The 15,081-nt window shown below is 36.3% G+C and overlaps 1 protein-coding gene and 1 pseudogene across 2 annotated transcripts in view; both read left to right on the top strand.

Moving 5' to 3' along the window:
- Positions 1-9,880, top strand: part of KPNA4 (karyopherin subunit alpha 4) — a 46,855-nt gene extending 36,975 nt beyond the window's left edge. The window contains exons 14-17 of the mRNA XM_081139059.1: positions 1,605-1,676; positions 2,774-2,936; positions 5,061-5,155; positions 7,828-9,880. Of these exons, the coding sequence (XP_080995185.1) occupies positions 1,605-1,676; positions 2,774-2,936; positions 5,061-5,155; positions 7,828-7,926 (429 nt within the window). The 3' untranslated portion in view covers positions 7,927-9,880. The remainder of the gene's footprint in view (positions 1-1,604; positions 1,677-2,773; positions 2,937-5,060; positions 5,156-7,827) is intronic.
- A 2,716-nt stretch (positions 9,881-12,596) lies between these two features.
- LOC308558027 (heat shock factor-binding protein 1 pseudogene) lies at positions 12,597-12,855 on the top strand (annotated as a pseudogene). The gene has a single exon. The product of its transcript is annotated as a heat shock factor-binding protein 1 pseudogene (transcript).
- The last annotated feature ends 2,226 nt before the right edge of the window (positions 12,856-15,081 follow it).

Below are 15,081 nucleotides of genomic sequence, written 5' to 3'. Positions count from 1 at the left end.
GATCAGACTGCAAGTAAGTGTGCTATTTAATCATATGCCATATCATATCTCATGTTTACATTAACGTTTGGGAAAGAGACCATTTAAAATGTCACAGTCACAGCCTGAGAGTTTTTTCTGAACACTGGTCTATAATTAGAATATTTTTATCTTATTTTTCTCCATGTTTTCTACAAACTGGTAATAGAAGCTACTTTCTTCTAAACTGGTAGATTAGGCATAGTTGTTAGACAAGAATACTTAGGCATACTCTGTACTTCCTAATGCTTCACATCAGGAGACACGTTCTATCCTGCTTCTAGTGATATTAAGATTGATGAGTGAGCTCAGGTGTTCTCAGCATATGCTAGCTGATTATTATTAGACATCAGTTCTTCACATAATGGTTTTTAGGCATTTATTGATGACCATTGCCTGGATCCCTTATTTTACTAGGAAATGCAAAATGCTCCTGAGTTTGTCATTCTTTATTAACGATTATTCAATAAAGAGCTTTCCCTTATCAGCTATTGTTTTACTCAGGAACATATTTTATATAGGAAAGACAAGGTAAATGCTTGACTCTTGCTTATTTATCACTCAATTTTTAGAATGACATCGTTTCCTAACAACCTCAGAAGGAGACTAAGGTGGAACTTTTAGTGTTAGAAAATTATGGAGAGATATATATACACAAACACATATATAATATATATTTCTTTCTGGCACTCAGGTTGTTCCCTGACCAATGGGAAACTCTTAAGTTTGGTGTCCGTTTTTTTGGTTTTTGTTTTTTTTACATTACCTTGTAGTTTTTGAGAGCTGCTTTCTTTTTGGATATGACATGATTCCCAGGTTTATCTTATATATTTTCTGACTTAGACCTGGAAAGAACTATTTCTCCAGGGTGTCCTGGTTCCTTTTTGTAGGGAATGATATTTAAGTTAAGGACCATAGTTCAGGTACTAAGGATGACCATTGCCACAAAGTTGTCATTGTTTTTAGGCCTTATGAATGGTGGTCATTATCATTTTTAAAAATCTGTTATATGTTTAAAATACTTTCTTTTAATTTGACATTTCTTTGATTAAATTGTACATTTTCCTATTTTTTTGGCTTTTATTTTATCCTTGACTTTGTTTAATCTGATATTATTGAACAGTAATGCATATCAGGTCAACTTGTTGCCAGCAGAGTTTACAAAAACAAGTCTCCATGTATTTAGGGTAAATTGGGTCCAAAGGCTTATCTTAATAAGTAAAAATTACGTGTGCCTATAGAAAGGCTAGCAGTAAACCCGGGGAAATATTCAGCAGTTGAAAAATCATTTCAGCGGGAGTGTGGGGGTGTGGAGGGATTGAGCAAAAAAGAGAAAAAAACTCATGGACATGGACAACAACAGTGTAGAGATTGCCCGGGTGAGGGGTTTAGAGGAGGGTATAAAGGGAATAAATGGTCATGGACAGAGACTTGACTTGGGGTGTACCCATGATGTACTGTGGAACTGTGCACCTGAAACCTATATCATTTTGTTAACCAGTGTCACCCCACTAAAATCAATAAAAAGGGGGAAAGCATTTTTTCAAGTTTATTTTATATTGCAGTTGTATCCTTTGCTTTTGCAGGGGGATTTTGGCACTCAGAAAGAAGCTGCTTGGGCCATAAGTAACTTAACAATTAGTGGAAGGAAAGATCAGGTAAGTTCACCTCTTTCTTATTTCTCAAAACTGGTAAAATAACAGTACAGGTAATTTAAGTTTTAAATTTCAGTAAATCATAATTTAAAATAATAGTAAGATTATAGACATTCGGGGGGGTTGTGTGTGTGTTTGTTTTTTTCATATAAAAGTGTCACCTTGACTTCCTTTAGTTATAATTCATAGATGAAAAGTGTTCTCTTTCCAACTTCTTGGCCTATAAGAATTTTCTAATCTATGGTAAGATTGAAGCACTTATAGTCAAGGCTGTTTTTTTGCTTTTTAACAGTATTAAGACTTTTTAGGTGAATTGGGCAGAATGAAACTGCCTGACAGACTCTCCTTACAAATGAGCAACAAAAATTTACAGCCACTTGGTAGGAACTAAACACTCAACCAAAATGTTGGGAGTAGGAGCTAGAGTGAGGAATATGAGATGCCTAGGGCATAAAATTTAGAGAGGCACTCACTCTCAGAGTGTGCAGGTGACACAGCTTAACACTGCCAGCTGGCAAAAGAAAATGGGTTTTAGAGGTCCCAGATATGTTTCACAGATAATTTTAAAAGGGTGAATTTGGAGCTGATGAGCAATAAACTGATGGTTATCACAAATAAGCTATAGACTGGTGGTGAGCAGTGAATCCATTTAAATGGGAATACAGAGCAAAATATATATATACATGGAAATAATAACGAACAATATAAAAATGATAGAAAAGTATTATGAAAATATTACAGAACCAATAGAATAGTGACTAGAATGTGGCCAGGGATATGAGAATGCTAAATGTAACAGTAAAGAGCCAGTGGATGCTCTCACGTTGAAGTTACAGTTTTAAAAAAATATTCAGCCTCTTAATGATATTTTAATTTCTAATCTTAAAAGAGAAAGAATCTTTGAAAAAAGTATTCCTTATGTCAAAGAAATGTTTCATATGAAGTTGAGTGATTCATTCACTTTCAATTAATTTTTTTCTAAGTTCAAGAAAAATAAACATGAAAAGGAAGTTAGATTAAAGTCAAAATTATTTCATTGAGATAATACGGTACACAGAGTTCACTTACACTTTTTATATCATGGTGTTTTTATTCTTCAGGTGGCCTGCCTAATTCAGCAAAATGTTATTCCACCTTTTTGCAACTTGCTGACTGTAAAAGATGCACAAGTTGTGCAAGTAGTACTCGATGGACTAAGTAATATATTAAAAATGGCTGAAGATGAGGCAGAAACCATAGCCAATCTTATAGAAGAATGTGGGGGTAAGTTTATTATAAGCTGTTATTACACATTCTAATGTTCTTTGTGTATCTATGTTTATTTTCTGACTACTATAGCACTTCTGTATTTTTCCTGTCTTAGATAATCAAGTAACAGTATAAAGTAAATACTGTGTTCTATATGTACAGTCCTGCTTAGCTTCTTGCATATGCTTAGGTAACTGAATTGCTGCCATATATTGAACAGGCACTATACTAAGGTACTTGGAGGACAGTGGTAAACAAGACACAGTTTTCGAGGCATGTAGTCTAGTTATGGAGATAAATATGAACTGATTTAATGTGCTAATTACTCTAATAGAAATGTACAACAAAATGAAATACGTAATTCATCCTGGAAGAAGCAGGAAGTCACATCTGAGCTGGATTTTGAGAAATGAATAAGGAATTAATAAAGTAAAAAGGGATGAAAGGTGTTCCAGGCAGAAATAACACCATGAGCAAAGTCTGAGGTGAGAAATAGCATTCAGCAAATTATAAGTAGTTCAGTGTTGCTGAATCACAAAGTATGGGGTAGAAACTGCCAAAAAATGAGGCTGAGATATGACCAATAAGCAGGCCCCTGTAGTCTTAAAAGCTTTGTAGCACAGCAGATACTTAATTCTAATTCTGTAGGGCAGTAGTTCCCAAATCTGGCTGTGTATCAGCCACCTGGAATATAAAAAACACGTCTTAGCTTTCAGCTCTTAAAATTAACAAGTACACAGAACATGAAGTTTCAAATGTGGCTATGGAACAAAGTGTAAGTATTAACCTGGATAAGCATAAAAGTAAAGGTATTTCTGGCAGAAGTTGAGAAGTAAATGAACGAAGGGATAATGATAAGAGTAGGAGAACTACTTCAACTTAGTAGAGGTGTGCAGAGGCTTGAAAATTACTAAAAAATTAGTATTTTTAAAGTTATTAAAATGACAAACAACAAAGGAAAGAATGCATAACTGTCGAGTTAGGAACAAAAGATGGGGAATATTGTTAAGGAACTAATTGGGAAGTGATTACCAGAAAAATTAAAACGGGCGTAGTAGGAAAGTACTTAGTAATTGGGCTACAATAAATGAAGACATTGATAATAGAGACAAAGGGGAGATTACAAGATTCAAGAAATGGAGACTTTGAGGCTTTTAAGATGTGACAGTAGATTATTGAGGAAAGGGGAATTTAGGCTTTCTCTTAGATTTCAAGCTGTTATCACCAAGTAAGAATACAATAGAACAAACAGTTTACATGAGTAAAGGCAAATAACAAGTTGTGTTTTGGACAGTTCACATTTTAGGTAGCTGTGACACATCCTGGTGGTATTATATCATACAGGCATTTAAATTTTATGCATTTGGAGCTCAGGAAAGAAATGAAGCAGTAGATTTACAGATGCTCAGCCTATCTTAGTAGCTAAATTTTTTAATGGGCGTGCCCCCCAAGAAGAGTGTGGAGAGTGAGAAATGAGTCCAAAACAACTTTCACTATTTAAGGAATAGAGGAGGAAGAATCGTCAAAGGGCAATTTCATTATTTTTCAGAGACCTTGAAATTACTACTCCTAAAAAGCAAAATAAGATCTAATTTGCATGTCAAGTTAAGTTTATGTGTTTTTAGTGTTCCTGCCTATGATTTAACAAACTCAGTGTTTACAGGGAAAAATTCCATTTTCCCCTGAAAATATTATGGTTGATCTTGATTATAATTAACACATGTCTTAACATTTATATTTATTAATCACCAGTATATTAAAAATGTTTCATACATACTAGAAAAACTTGGCAGATGCTAGAAAGTGTAATAATCTGCTTTTAACTTTTAACAAGCAAAAGCAGTTTTACATGTTATTACTCCATATTAATATTGGTTATAATACTGTTATTCTGAATATCTGTCCCATTGCTTATTTAATCATTTATATGCATTTAAACACTCAGGTTGTTAATTTTTTAAAGATAAACATGCTATATTTTTGTGCATAAAATCTTTATTTTTTTAAGATTCACCTTTAGTTTCCCCAAAATTGTAGATTTGTTTTTCAATAATTGGATTATGTGGTCCCAAGATTATTTTACCTTTTTTGTCACTACTTTTTAGATATTACTCTTTGACTTTATAAAATCTCTTGCAGGACTGGAGAAAATTGAACAACTGCAAAATCATGAAAATGAAGACATCTACAAATTGGCCTATGAGATCATTGATCAGTTCTTCTCTACAGATGATGTATGTAATAACTTCATAGTTTTCTTACTATAAGTCTGGATGAAATAATATAATAAGCTAGGACATATATGTATATATTTAGGGGGAATGCAATTAAAATAGGTATATGAGAGCAATATCACTTGTTTCAGAAACATAATTATTTCAATAATTTAAAGTCCCTCAGGGCATTAAAAAATAGTACTAGCTCTAATGGCAAAGAACTTAAGGATTCTTTTTTTATTTATTTTTTTTACAGGGGACAAGTCAGGCTTTATTTTTCACTTGATGTCTTTATAGCTCTCATATTTTTACTGTTAATAGCATAACATGTTTATAAACAAAACAGGGATACTAGATATCCTGTAATAAATCCTTTACTACTAATTAGTTGATCTACTTTTGATTATATTCTCACTGTTATTTTTAGTTGGTGACCAAAAACAAATATGAAGATAGGTAGATAAATCAAAAATAATAAATCATTAAAAAACATAAGTTTCTCTATAACATAAGATGTAATATACAAAAGTATCTTAAGACTGTCAGTATGTGGTAATGGAAATTCAAGTATTAACTTACTTTTTAGTATTGCCTCTTTGGAAAAGTAAGTCTAAAATTAAAACCAGTTGTTCCTTAGAAAATTACAATGGTTAGATACAGCCACCAATAAATTTCTTGAATGATTTTCTCAACATTTTAATGAATAAATCTTATACTACAAACTTTTCCACATTATCAAAAGAGAGTAGAATATTAAACTTTTCTTTTATAACCCTCATCCAAGGATATGTTTTTATCGATTTGAGAGAGAGAAACATCAATCATCTACCTCCCATGTGCGTCCCAACTGGGGATCAAACCCACAACCAAGGTATGTGACCTGGCTGGGGATCCAACCTGCAACCTTTTGGTGTACAGGACAATGCTCCAATAAACTGAGCCACCCCGCCAAGATTAAACAATTTGTTAAACATGTATTATTCAAACATACCTTGACAAAGACAATACCAGTCATGCGCCACATAACGTTTTGGGCAGTGATGGTCCGCACATGTGACAGTGGTCCCATAAGATTATAATGTTGGAGCTGTAAACTTGCTATTGCCTAGTGATGTCATATACATCATAATGTTGTACCCCAGTGCATTACTCACGTGAAGCTGGTGTAAAAAAACCTATACTGCTAATCACATAAAGTTTAGCATATATAGTTACAGTGGTAGGCTATACCATTTAGGTTTGTGTTAGTACACTCTAACGACACATTTCTCAGAATGTATCCCCATCATTAATGTGGCACATGACTGTACTAGAAAAGAAAACTGTGGGTTCTACTTATAGATGATTAAACTATTTAGATATCAACTCCTTTAGATGATCAAGTCCTATTTAGAATATAATGCCAGTTAAATAAATCAGAAATAAAATCCAGCCCGTCCAGGCATGGCTCAGCGGTTGAGCATTGACCTAGGATCCAGGAGATCACTGTTCGATTCCTGGTCAGGGCACATGCCCAAGTTTCGGGCTCGATCCCCAGTCGGGGGCATGCAGGAGGCAGCTGATCAATGACTCTCTCATCATTGATGATTCTGTCTTTCTCTCCCTCTCCCTCCCTCTCTCTAAAATCAATAAAGATTTTTTTTTTTTTAAATCAGCTCTACTTTAAAAATAAAAATATAAATAAAATTCAGAAAAGGAACATTCTTTTAAGGGTAGCTTTTATCACATCTTTAAAGTTGGAATATTGGAAGTCCTAATTTGCAAGTAGATGTACACAAGGCCTTATGATTTCTAATACTTCAACATGCAGGTTTTTTTGTTATTCTCTTACACTGTGAAAATAATTCAGGTAGTGTACACATTTATAAGAACTTCATTATAGGCTCATAATTTTGGGTATTTCACAAAAGAACCTTAAGATATAAAGCATATAGGATATTATTTATCCATTATTACTATTATTTTACTATTTTAAGCCTAAGTGTCATTTGTCTCCAACTGCTATTAAAAATTCACTCCACAGCTGGAGTGGCTCAGTCGGTTGGAGCTTCGTCTCGTGCACCAAAAGGTTGATAGTTTGATTCCCGGTCAAGGCATATACCTGGATTGTGGGTTTAGTCCCCGGTCGGGGCTCCTACAGAAGGCAACTGGTAGATGTTCTCGCTCATCTCTCTCTTTTGCAGTATCTCTCCCGTTCTCCCTGTCTCTCCCTCTCTCTTTTCCTCTCTCTCTCCCTCTCTCCTGTTTCCTCTGTTGTACTCTCTCTCACTTTCTCTCTCTAAGCATGTCCTTGGGTGAGGATTTAAAAAAAACAAAATTAACCAGAGATTATACTTATTCTAAAAGGGGTGATGGCATTAATTTTTTAATGTCATCAACTCTTATTTATTTGCCCAGGTACAATGGGAATTTTAGTGAGTATCCTCTCAGTTTGAGATGCATGACCATCTCCACTTTATTACTTATATTTTATTCTTTTTGGAAGATACCCATCTTGGATATTCTGAAGTTTCTTCTCATTTTTGTGTCCTTAAGAAAAAGTCTTTACAAAATGTTTCAGTTTTATAAAGGGATGGTAGGACAATGTTGACACTCATCATCTCTCATACTCTTTTAGGGGAAATGGGAATATTACTATAATGCTATTTATGTATACTTTAAAACTAATCATTTTTTATTTTTTCCCTTAGATTGATGAAGATGCTAGCCTTGTTCCAGAGGCAATACAAGGTGGAACATTTGGTTTCAATTCATCTGCCAATGTACCAACAGAAGGGTTCCAGTTTTAGAAAGATGTTGTGGAAGTTAGGTACAATGCAGCACTGAGAGATATATATATATATACACATATATATAAAAAGGTTTGATCCATCAAGCTTGGCTCATGGGATCTGCTGCTGCATTAAATCGGGAAAGAAAATGTGAAGATTTCATTTGGAATCACAGAAAATGCCCAAATGAGGTCAAGATGGCGAGTGGGTGCGAGTGAGAATGAGTGGCAAAATGTAATGAAAACTTTACATGAATGCTTATTTAGGTTGATCAAAGTAAAAAGGGCTACAGGTCACAGATCTTCAGTGCCTGAGAAGGAACATTGACTTACTCTATATCAATTGAGGGGAAAGTGCAGTACTGTCATCTTCAAGCCTTGTAAGCATAAAAGAGAATAGGGTGCCCATATAAGTCAAAGGCAAGTGAGCCCAGGCCTTGCTGTGAAGCAGTGTGTGAATGGACAGTGTTGAATGAATGAATGGCTCAGTGTTAGAGAGCCAGGTTCATCTTTCAAATCTAGGGCTCTTCACTCATGAAGCAGACTCCTAGTCCTGGAGTGACTGTGTATGAGAGTGTGGTTGTGGTGCTGTATGTGAACGCATGCAAGCTTGATTCGCCTTCAGGGGGCTGATAACAAACCTATTAAATCATCAAAATGAGATCATAAGTGTTAATGTACACTGGACATGAAAACAAAGACCGGTTTAGCAGCAGACATTGGTTTACTCTGCAGCCTGTGTTTTCTATTCCCCTTCCCTTCTCCCACCCCCCTCCTTTCTCTCTCTCTCTCTTTTCTTTTTTTTTTTTTAGGTTTTTTTTTTTCTTTCTTCTTTTTTAGGGTTTTTTTTTTTTTTTAAGTTTTTATTTTCTTTACCTAGTATGGCTTTTTAGTTAATTCTCAAGTCAGAAAACTTTTCAGGAAGGTTTCCCTGTGCATTTGCACCAGATGAATGTTTGATGCTATGAAAAGCTTTCCATATCATCAAAACTAATTTGTGTAGATTTTTGCATGGAAAAAAAATCATAAATTTCCCTCAAAATAGACTGTGTTGCAGTACACAAGTTGCCATAATAGTATAAAACAGTAAAATGTGCTTTAAAAAGCCATCCTTTTCATTTTCAGAGATAACATAAAGACCTTTGCATGAGGTAAATCTACAACATAGTTCATTTTTAGATTTTGTTGAGTCCTGTAAAGAAGAAGAAAAAAGTTTCAGTTGTGGTAGAATACCGTGCTGTGTTTAAATGTTATTTGTTTTCAAACTTTGTTTTCTATGAAAATGATATGGAAACTTCTAAAATGGAATTTGGTGCATATGTACTGCTGAATAAAGACTGATGAAGAGGTTTGAATAGATGTACAAATCAAGTAATGGTTTGAACACCTTTAATAATATGCCTAATCTGTTCAATTGTTTTAGAATCTTTTTATCTTAGATGTAGGCAGCCATGAACAATCTATTTTGAGCCACTTTAGGGAGAAAACTTTGTATTTTTAAAACTTGCATAAAAGTTATGCAAGTGGTTTTTATAAATTGGAATAATACCTCAGTTTTGAGGTTATGCACACTAAATTAAATGTGACATAAATTAATTTGTACAAAAAGAACTCTTTATAAGGTGGCTCATTGTAGGAAATCCTGTGCCTTCCCCTTTGAGCACAAGTGTTGCATGAACAACAGTTTGCTATAAGAAACATACCAGATTAGCCACCATTAGCATCTATATCTACTTTGTGTTTAAAAATCAACTGGTAAATCTGAAACACTGTAGAATGGATAAAAATTATTTTGTGATCATAACTCTTTGTTGAACTAGAGTATTTTTGCAGCATTCCTTGTCATCAGAAACATGGTTAAAGTTTAAAACTAGAAGCAGCAGAAAACTAGCTTGTAAAATTTATCCAAGTAGAGTGCAGGCTAGGCTGTCTTGGGGAAATAAACATTAAACTTAAGCGATGTTTTACATGGAGTGTGTGTGTTTGCTGTGTGGATTTGTTAATATTCTAACCTACTGATTTGTTCAGATGACACCGTCTATGCTTCTGCTTTCTCCCTATTCAAACCAAAGTTTTGACCTTTTTTCATTCTTCCAGCAAAATGGACTGAGACACTTGAGCTATATTTTAAGTATTGCTGTGCCTTCAACATATAGTTCCAAATGATAGATTGCATACAAAGCATGGTTTTTACAGAAGGCTTAAGTTTTACCACAAGATGAACATAACAATACTTTGCATGATTGAGGTTCCTTAGTAATCAAAAATTTGGTTTAAAGTAAGCTGATGAGGTTATAGTAGGCCAGTGATTTTATAGTATAGTTATCCTTTATATACATCCTAATGTAGGTGTTATCATCTCTGAGTGCAAGGGCTACCTGATGGTCTAAAGATTGCCTTTCTACCCATCGTCTCATACAGGACATTGATATTCTAATGGAATTCTAGGAAGGACTTTTCCATGTCTGAAATTTCTTTCAGCACAGTTAAGAGCTCACCACAGCCAGTGATCTAGGAAACAGATTCATTTTTATCACAGAGCATTATTTGTGATGAGGGAAATAATGAAATAATATGCCGTTAGTAAGCTTGACGTTCTTGGCTTCTCATGTCTTAAACTGCCTTTTTGGAGTATTGTGCCCATCTCAAGAGCTATAGAAATAGGAATGTTGTATTACAGGTATGTGAGTGGCCCTGGTCTAAATATATTTTTAAAGATTTTTTCTTCCTTTCTATTGTGTGTCATGATGGATTTAGTACTTCCCACATTACTCTGAAACAAACCCAGAGCATTCCTATAATTGAAGCTGTTGACTATTAAAAATACATCGGGAAGGTTTTTTAACATTTGTTTTTGTGTGAAGTGACTGGGTTTATTTTGATATAATTTCTAGAACCACCCTATTTGGGTTCTCCATCGCCTTAGTTCCCTCAAGAGAAATTAAGCTAAGCTTTGGCTTTAAAGAGTGACATATTTTCTGTTGCTGTATAACAAATTACTACAAACTTAGAGTTTAAGACAACATGTATTTCAGTTTCTGTGGGTCAAGAGTTCAGATACAGCTTAGCTGGGTCCTGTGCTCAGGCTCTCAGGGCTGCAGTCAGGGTTTCCTCCGAGGCTGGTCCTCTTCGCTGCTCCTGTGGTGGAATTCATTTCCTGGCAGCTTGCTTCCTGGAGGCCTGCAGGAGAACGAACCTCATTTCAGAGAAGGCCCTAGCCCTGCTTTTACAGGACTCCCCTGATTAAGTCAGGCCAGCCAGGGAGGATCTCCCTTTTGATTAGCTCAAAGCCAAGCTGCTGAGTACCTTAGAGCTGCAAAGTCCCTTCCCCTTTGTCTTGTGCCTTAGCTTATTCACAGGGTGATAGATACCCCATTATATTTCCAGATCCTGCCCACACTGAGGGAAGGGGATTAAAAAGGTTATGGACATCAGGGACTCTTTGGAGTTGTCTTAAGTTACACCTACCACAAGGGAATAACAGTATTTAGATCCGGAGCAATTTACAAAGTGATCAGTTAATTATAAGTTTATATCAAGGTCACCTGTGAAAATCTAATGAAAATGGGACCAGCTCCCGCCCACCCCCAGTGCATATACATACAGTTTTAGAGGGTTCGTAGGACTCCATGAATTTCAGAGCATGAATAAATGATCTGTTCTAAGCCTCCCCTTCAGATGATAGAGTTGTCAAGGGGCGACTTAACTACCAAGGTCACAACAGTATACTAAGGGTCAGATAAGACCCAGATCTCAACTCACATACCATTGGAAGCTGTGCTTCCAATTATTGGTCTAAAATTCACTTAAATTTGCAAACCAATGCAAAAAGTGTTTACACAGCTTTTTTTATCTGTATTTTGAGGAATGGCTAACACTAATTGTTACAGAAATGTCTCAGCGTTTTAATACTACAGGCATACCTCAGAGATATTTCAGGGGTTGGCTCCAGACTGCCTCAATAAAGCAAGTCACTAAATTTTTTTTGGTTTCCCGGTGCATATAAAAGGTTTTATGCTATGTTTATAGTCTATTAAGTGCAATAGCATTGTCTACAAGAACAATGTACTGTGGTACCTCGGTTTTCTAATGTAATCCGTTCCAGAAGACAGTTCGAGTTCTGAAACGTTCGAAAACCGAGGGATCTACAGCCAACAGCTGTGCCTCAGGATCTTGCCCTCAGCGGAAGCCACATGGCATGTTCAACTTCAGAGGCATGTTGGAAAACTGAAGCGTTTATGTCCAGGGTTATGGCCTTCGTAAACAGAAATGTTCCTCAACGGAGACGTTCGAAAACCGAGGTACCACTGTACATACCTTAATTTTAAAATATTTTATTGCCAGGAAATGCTAACCATCTTCTGAACCTTCAGTGAGTCATAATCTTTTTGCTGGTGGAGGGTCTTACCTTTAATTTGTAAAAACTGAACATCTGCAATGTGCAATAAAGCTAAATGCGATATGAGGTATGCCTGTATTTTACTTCCCTTTGAGTTTTCAAAATTGTATCTTCCATCGTAGATAGTAAGGTGAACAATAAAACAGGCCAAGTTAGCTTGAATCAAAAGCAGTGACCAATTGTTAATTTCTTAAGTTTGATGGGATTATTTACCTAAGTATAAAAATTCAGTTAGAGACGGAAGTGTTGGTGATGGTCTGAGATATCACTGCAAGCTGGGAACTGGGGAGATGGCCAAGACACCCCAAGACCATGCAGGATCTCACCTCAGTGGTGCAAACACTCCTGCAACAGATGCAAGATAAATTTCAGACCATGTCCGACCAGATCATTGGAAGAATTGATGACATGAGTAGTCGCATTGATGACCTGGAGAAAAACATTGCAGGCCTCATGACACAGGCTGGCTTGGAAGAACTGGAAGGTAAAAACAAGATACCTGCTACACAAAAGAGTTGAAGGTTGCTAATTAACATTGGAATCTGGAACATTGTTTTTACAAGCCAAAAGAAGACCAGATGGCTTTTTGCAACTAATAACTGTGTAGACAAGTTTTACGTTGAAAAGCGTGTATTCTTCTTATCACAGACTATATAGTTAGGTAACAAAATGATCTCCCCCGCAACCACCCAGTTTCTTGAACATAGTGACTTCACATCTTGGATCCTGGTCAATTGTGCTATTAAATATTAAGCACCAGCCCGGCCGGGCTTGGCTCAGCCGTTGAGCATCGACCTAGGATCCAGGAGATCAAGGTTCGATTCCCTGTCAGGGCACATGCCCGGGTTGCGGGCTCGATCCCCAATGACTCATCATTGGTGTTTCTATCTCTCCCTCTGCTGCCCTCTCTCTGAAATCAATAAAGATAAATAAATAAATAAATAAATATTAAACACCAAAACTTTGGCAGTTTCTGCAAAAAAAACAATTCAGTTAGAATTCATTGTTGACTATTTTGAAGGTCAGGGTATCTGATGTGTTTTTGTACTGTCTTTATTATTTTACTTTGGCAAAATTCATTAAATATCAGCCAAAAATTTAATATGACAGGAGGGAAAAATTTGCCCAGCCATTGGTTCCAATATTTCCAAACACTGTACTAGTAGCAGATCAATGCCTAACAACTTGATATTTTGAACATTTAAAGCAAAAATAATTCTTATTAATAAGCACATTAATCAAGTATATGCTTTTTAAAAGTACGATAAAAGTAACTAATAAAAGTTATGCATAGATTCCTTTAAGTGAAATCAAGGATACTCTTGTAACCTGAATTCCTCAGTTAAAGGGAGTTGAAATGGATAGAGCCTATACTCCATGGCATCAGAAGCAGCTGTGGACTGGAGTGCCCTATTGCATATTAACTTGCACATCAGTAACTTACAGGGAAGGTAGATTAAATATTTTTCCCTAAGACTTAACCTAGCAATTTCATTAATTTTGAAATTTCTTTTAAATTCAGGTCCCTTAGGTGACAAATTTGGGTCAGGACAGTCCATTTCAAGGTCTGCTGTTTATAAAGGTGACTTGGCAGCTGCTACTTTGTGTAGAGAGCAGCTGAGTGTGAACAGTCAGTATTGCCCTACATGTCCTTCCTGATCTACCCCATCAGAGGACTGCACTACCTTATCGCTTATATTTTTGCCCCTATTTCTCCTTTTCTCCACAAATTTTGTATCTTTTACAGCTCTGAATATTCTTTAGTCCAGGTTACTTAGCTTCTCCAGACAATCCTTCCATTTTTACTTTTTATGGAGATTTTTTTTTTTCTCCCATCGTCATTTATCCCCCGATACACTCCACCTCCCCGCACCCGCCTCCCCATGAAGGAATTTTTTATAACCTTTCCTACTTAACACTTTCCTGTTTTCCTTCAGGTATGAATCCTGCTTTCCCTGACTGTATCTTACCCCCAGCTTGTATAGCTGAGGTATCCCTCATTACTCCCTAACTTTACCCAAGATTTCCTCATCTGTTTTTACTCTTCGAACAGCTGTGTAAAATGTCTATAATCTGCTTAAATCTATATGCTTTTTTGTGGTGCTGTCAATCCCGTTACCTGCCTTCCAGATAATTCATTCAGTGTCCTGTTCCTCCATTCCTCTAATTTTTGAGCTTTGTGAGCCACCTTTCTCCCATCCTTTTACATACACACTTTTTACTCTTTTTAGGTACTGTCAGTGCTAGTGTCCAGCTCTTGGACTTGGCTTAAGAGATTCTTTCTCTTTTAAAAAACAAACAAAAAAACTCCATATTTTGGCCAGTTGTGAGCTGGGGAGGAATCAACAGCCTTGTTCCCCTGCCATGTTACCATACTTCTTGTTTCTAGGGGTTGTCCGCCTCTTCAACTCACACTGAAAGTCTTTTTCCTATCAGGTGTTTCCTACCTCCAGCCATTACCCTTGGTACTTGGCAGTGTGCTCCCTCGCTTTCTGCCTCAAATCTAGGAGCTCCCAGTGCAGTTCACGGTGCCCCACCTATGTAACTAGAGTGCAGAGGAAGTGGGGGTTTTTCTTTGAACCCATTTGGGATGGTTATAGGACAGCTGTTAAGGTACCCAAGTGGTGCCTTTGTTCCAGCCTCTGGCAATTGGAAGTGCTGACGAGCACTGAAGAGTGTGTTTCCCTGTTGTGTATCCCCGTGTTCCCCGTTCTGCAGTCTCCTCCCGCTGCAGGGAGTAAGGAAAGAGGCAGCAGGTAGGAAGCCTTGTTTGCA

The sequence above is a fragment of the Miniopterus schreibersii genome (assembly GCF_964146895.1).
Source record: "Miniopterus schreibersii genome assembly, chromosome: 5".
Taxonomy (NCBI): Eukaryota; Metazoa; Chordata; class Mammalia; order Chiroptera; family Miniopteridae; genus Miniopterus; species Miniopterus schreibersii.
Note: the sequence above shows the minus strand (reverse complement) of the source record. Positions and strands in the feature narration are given on the sequence as shown.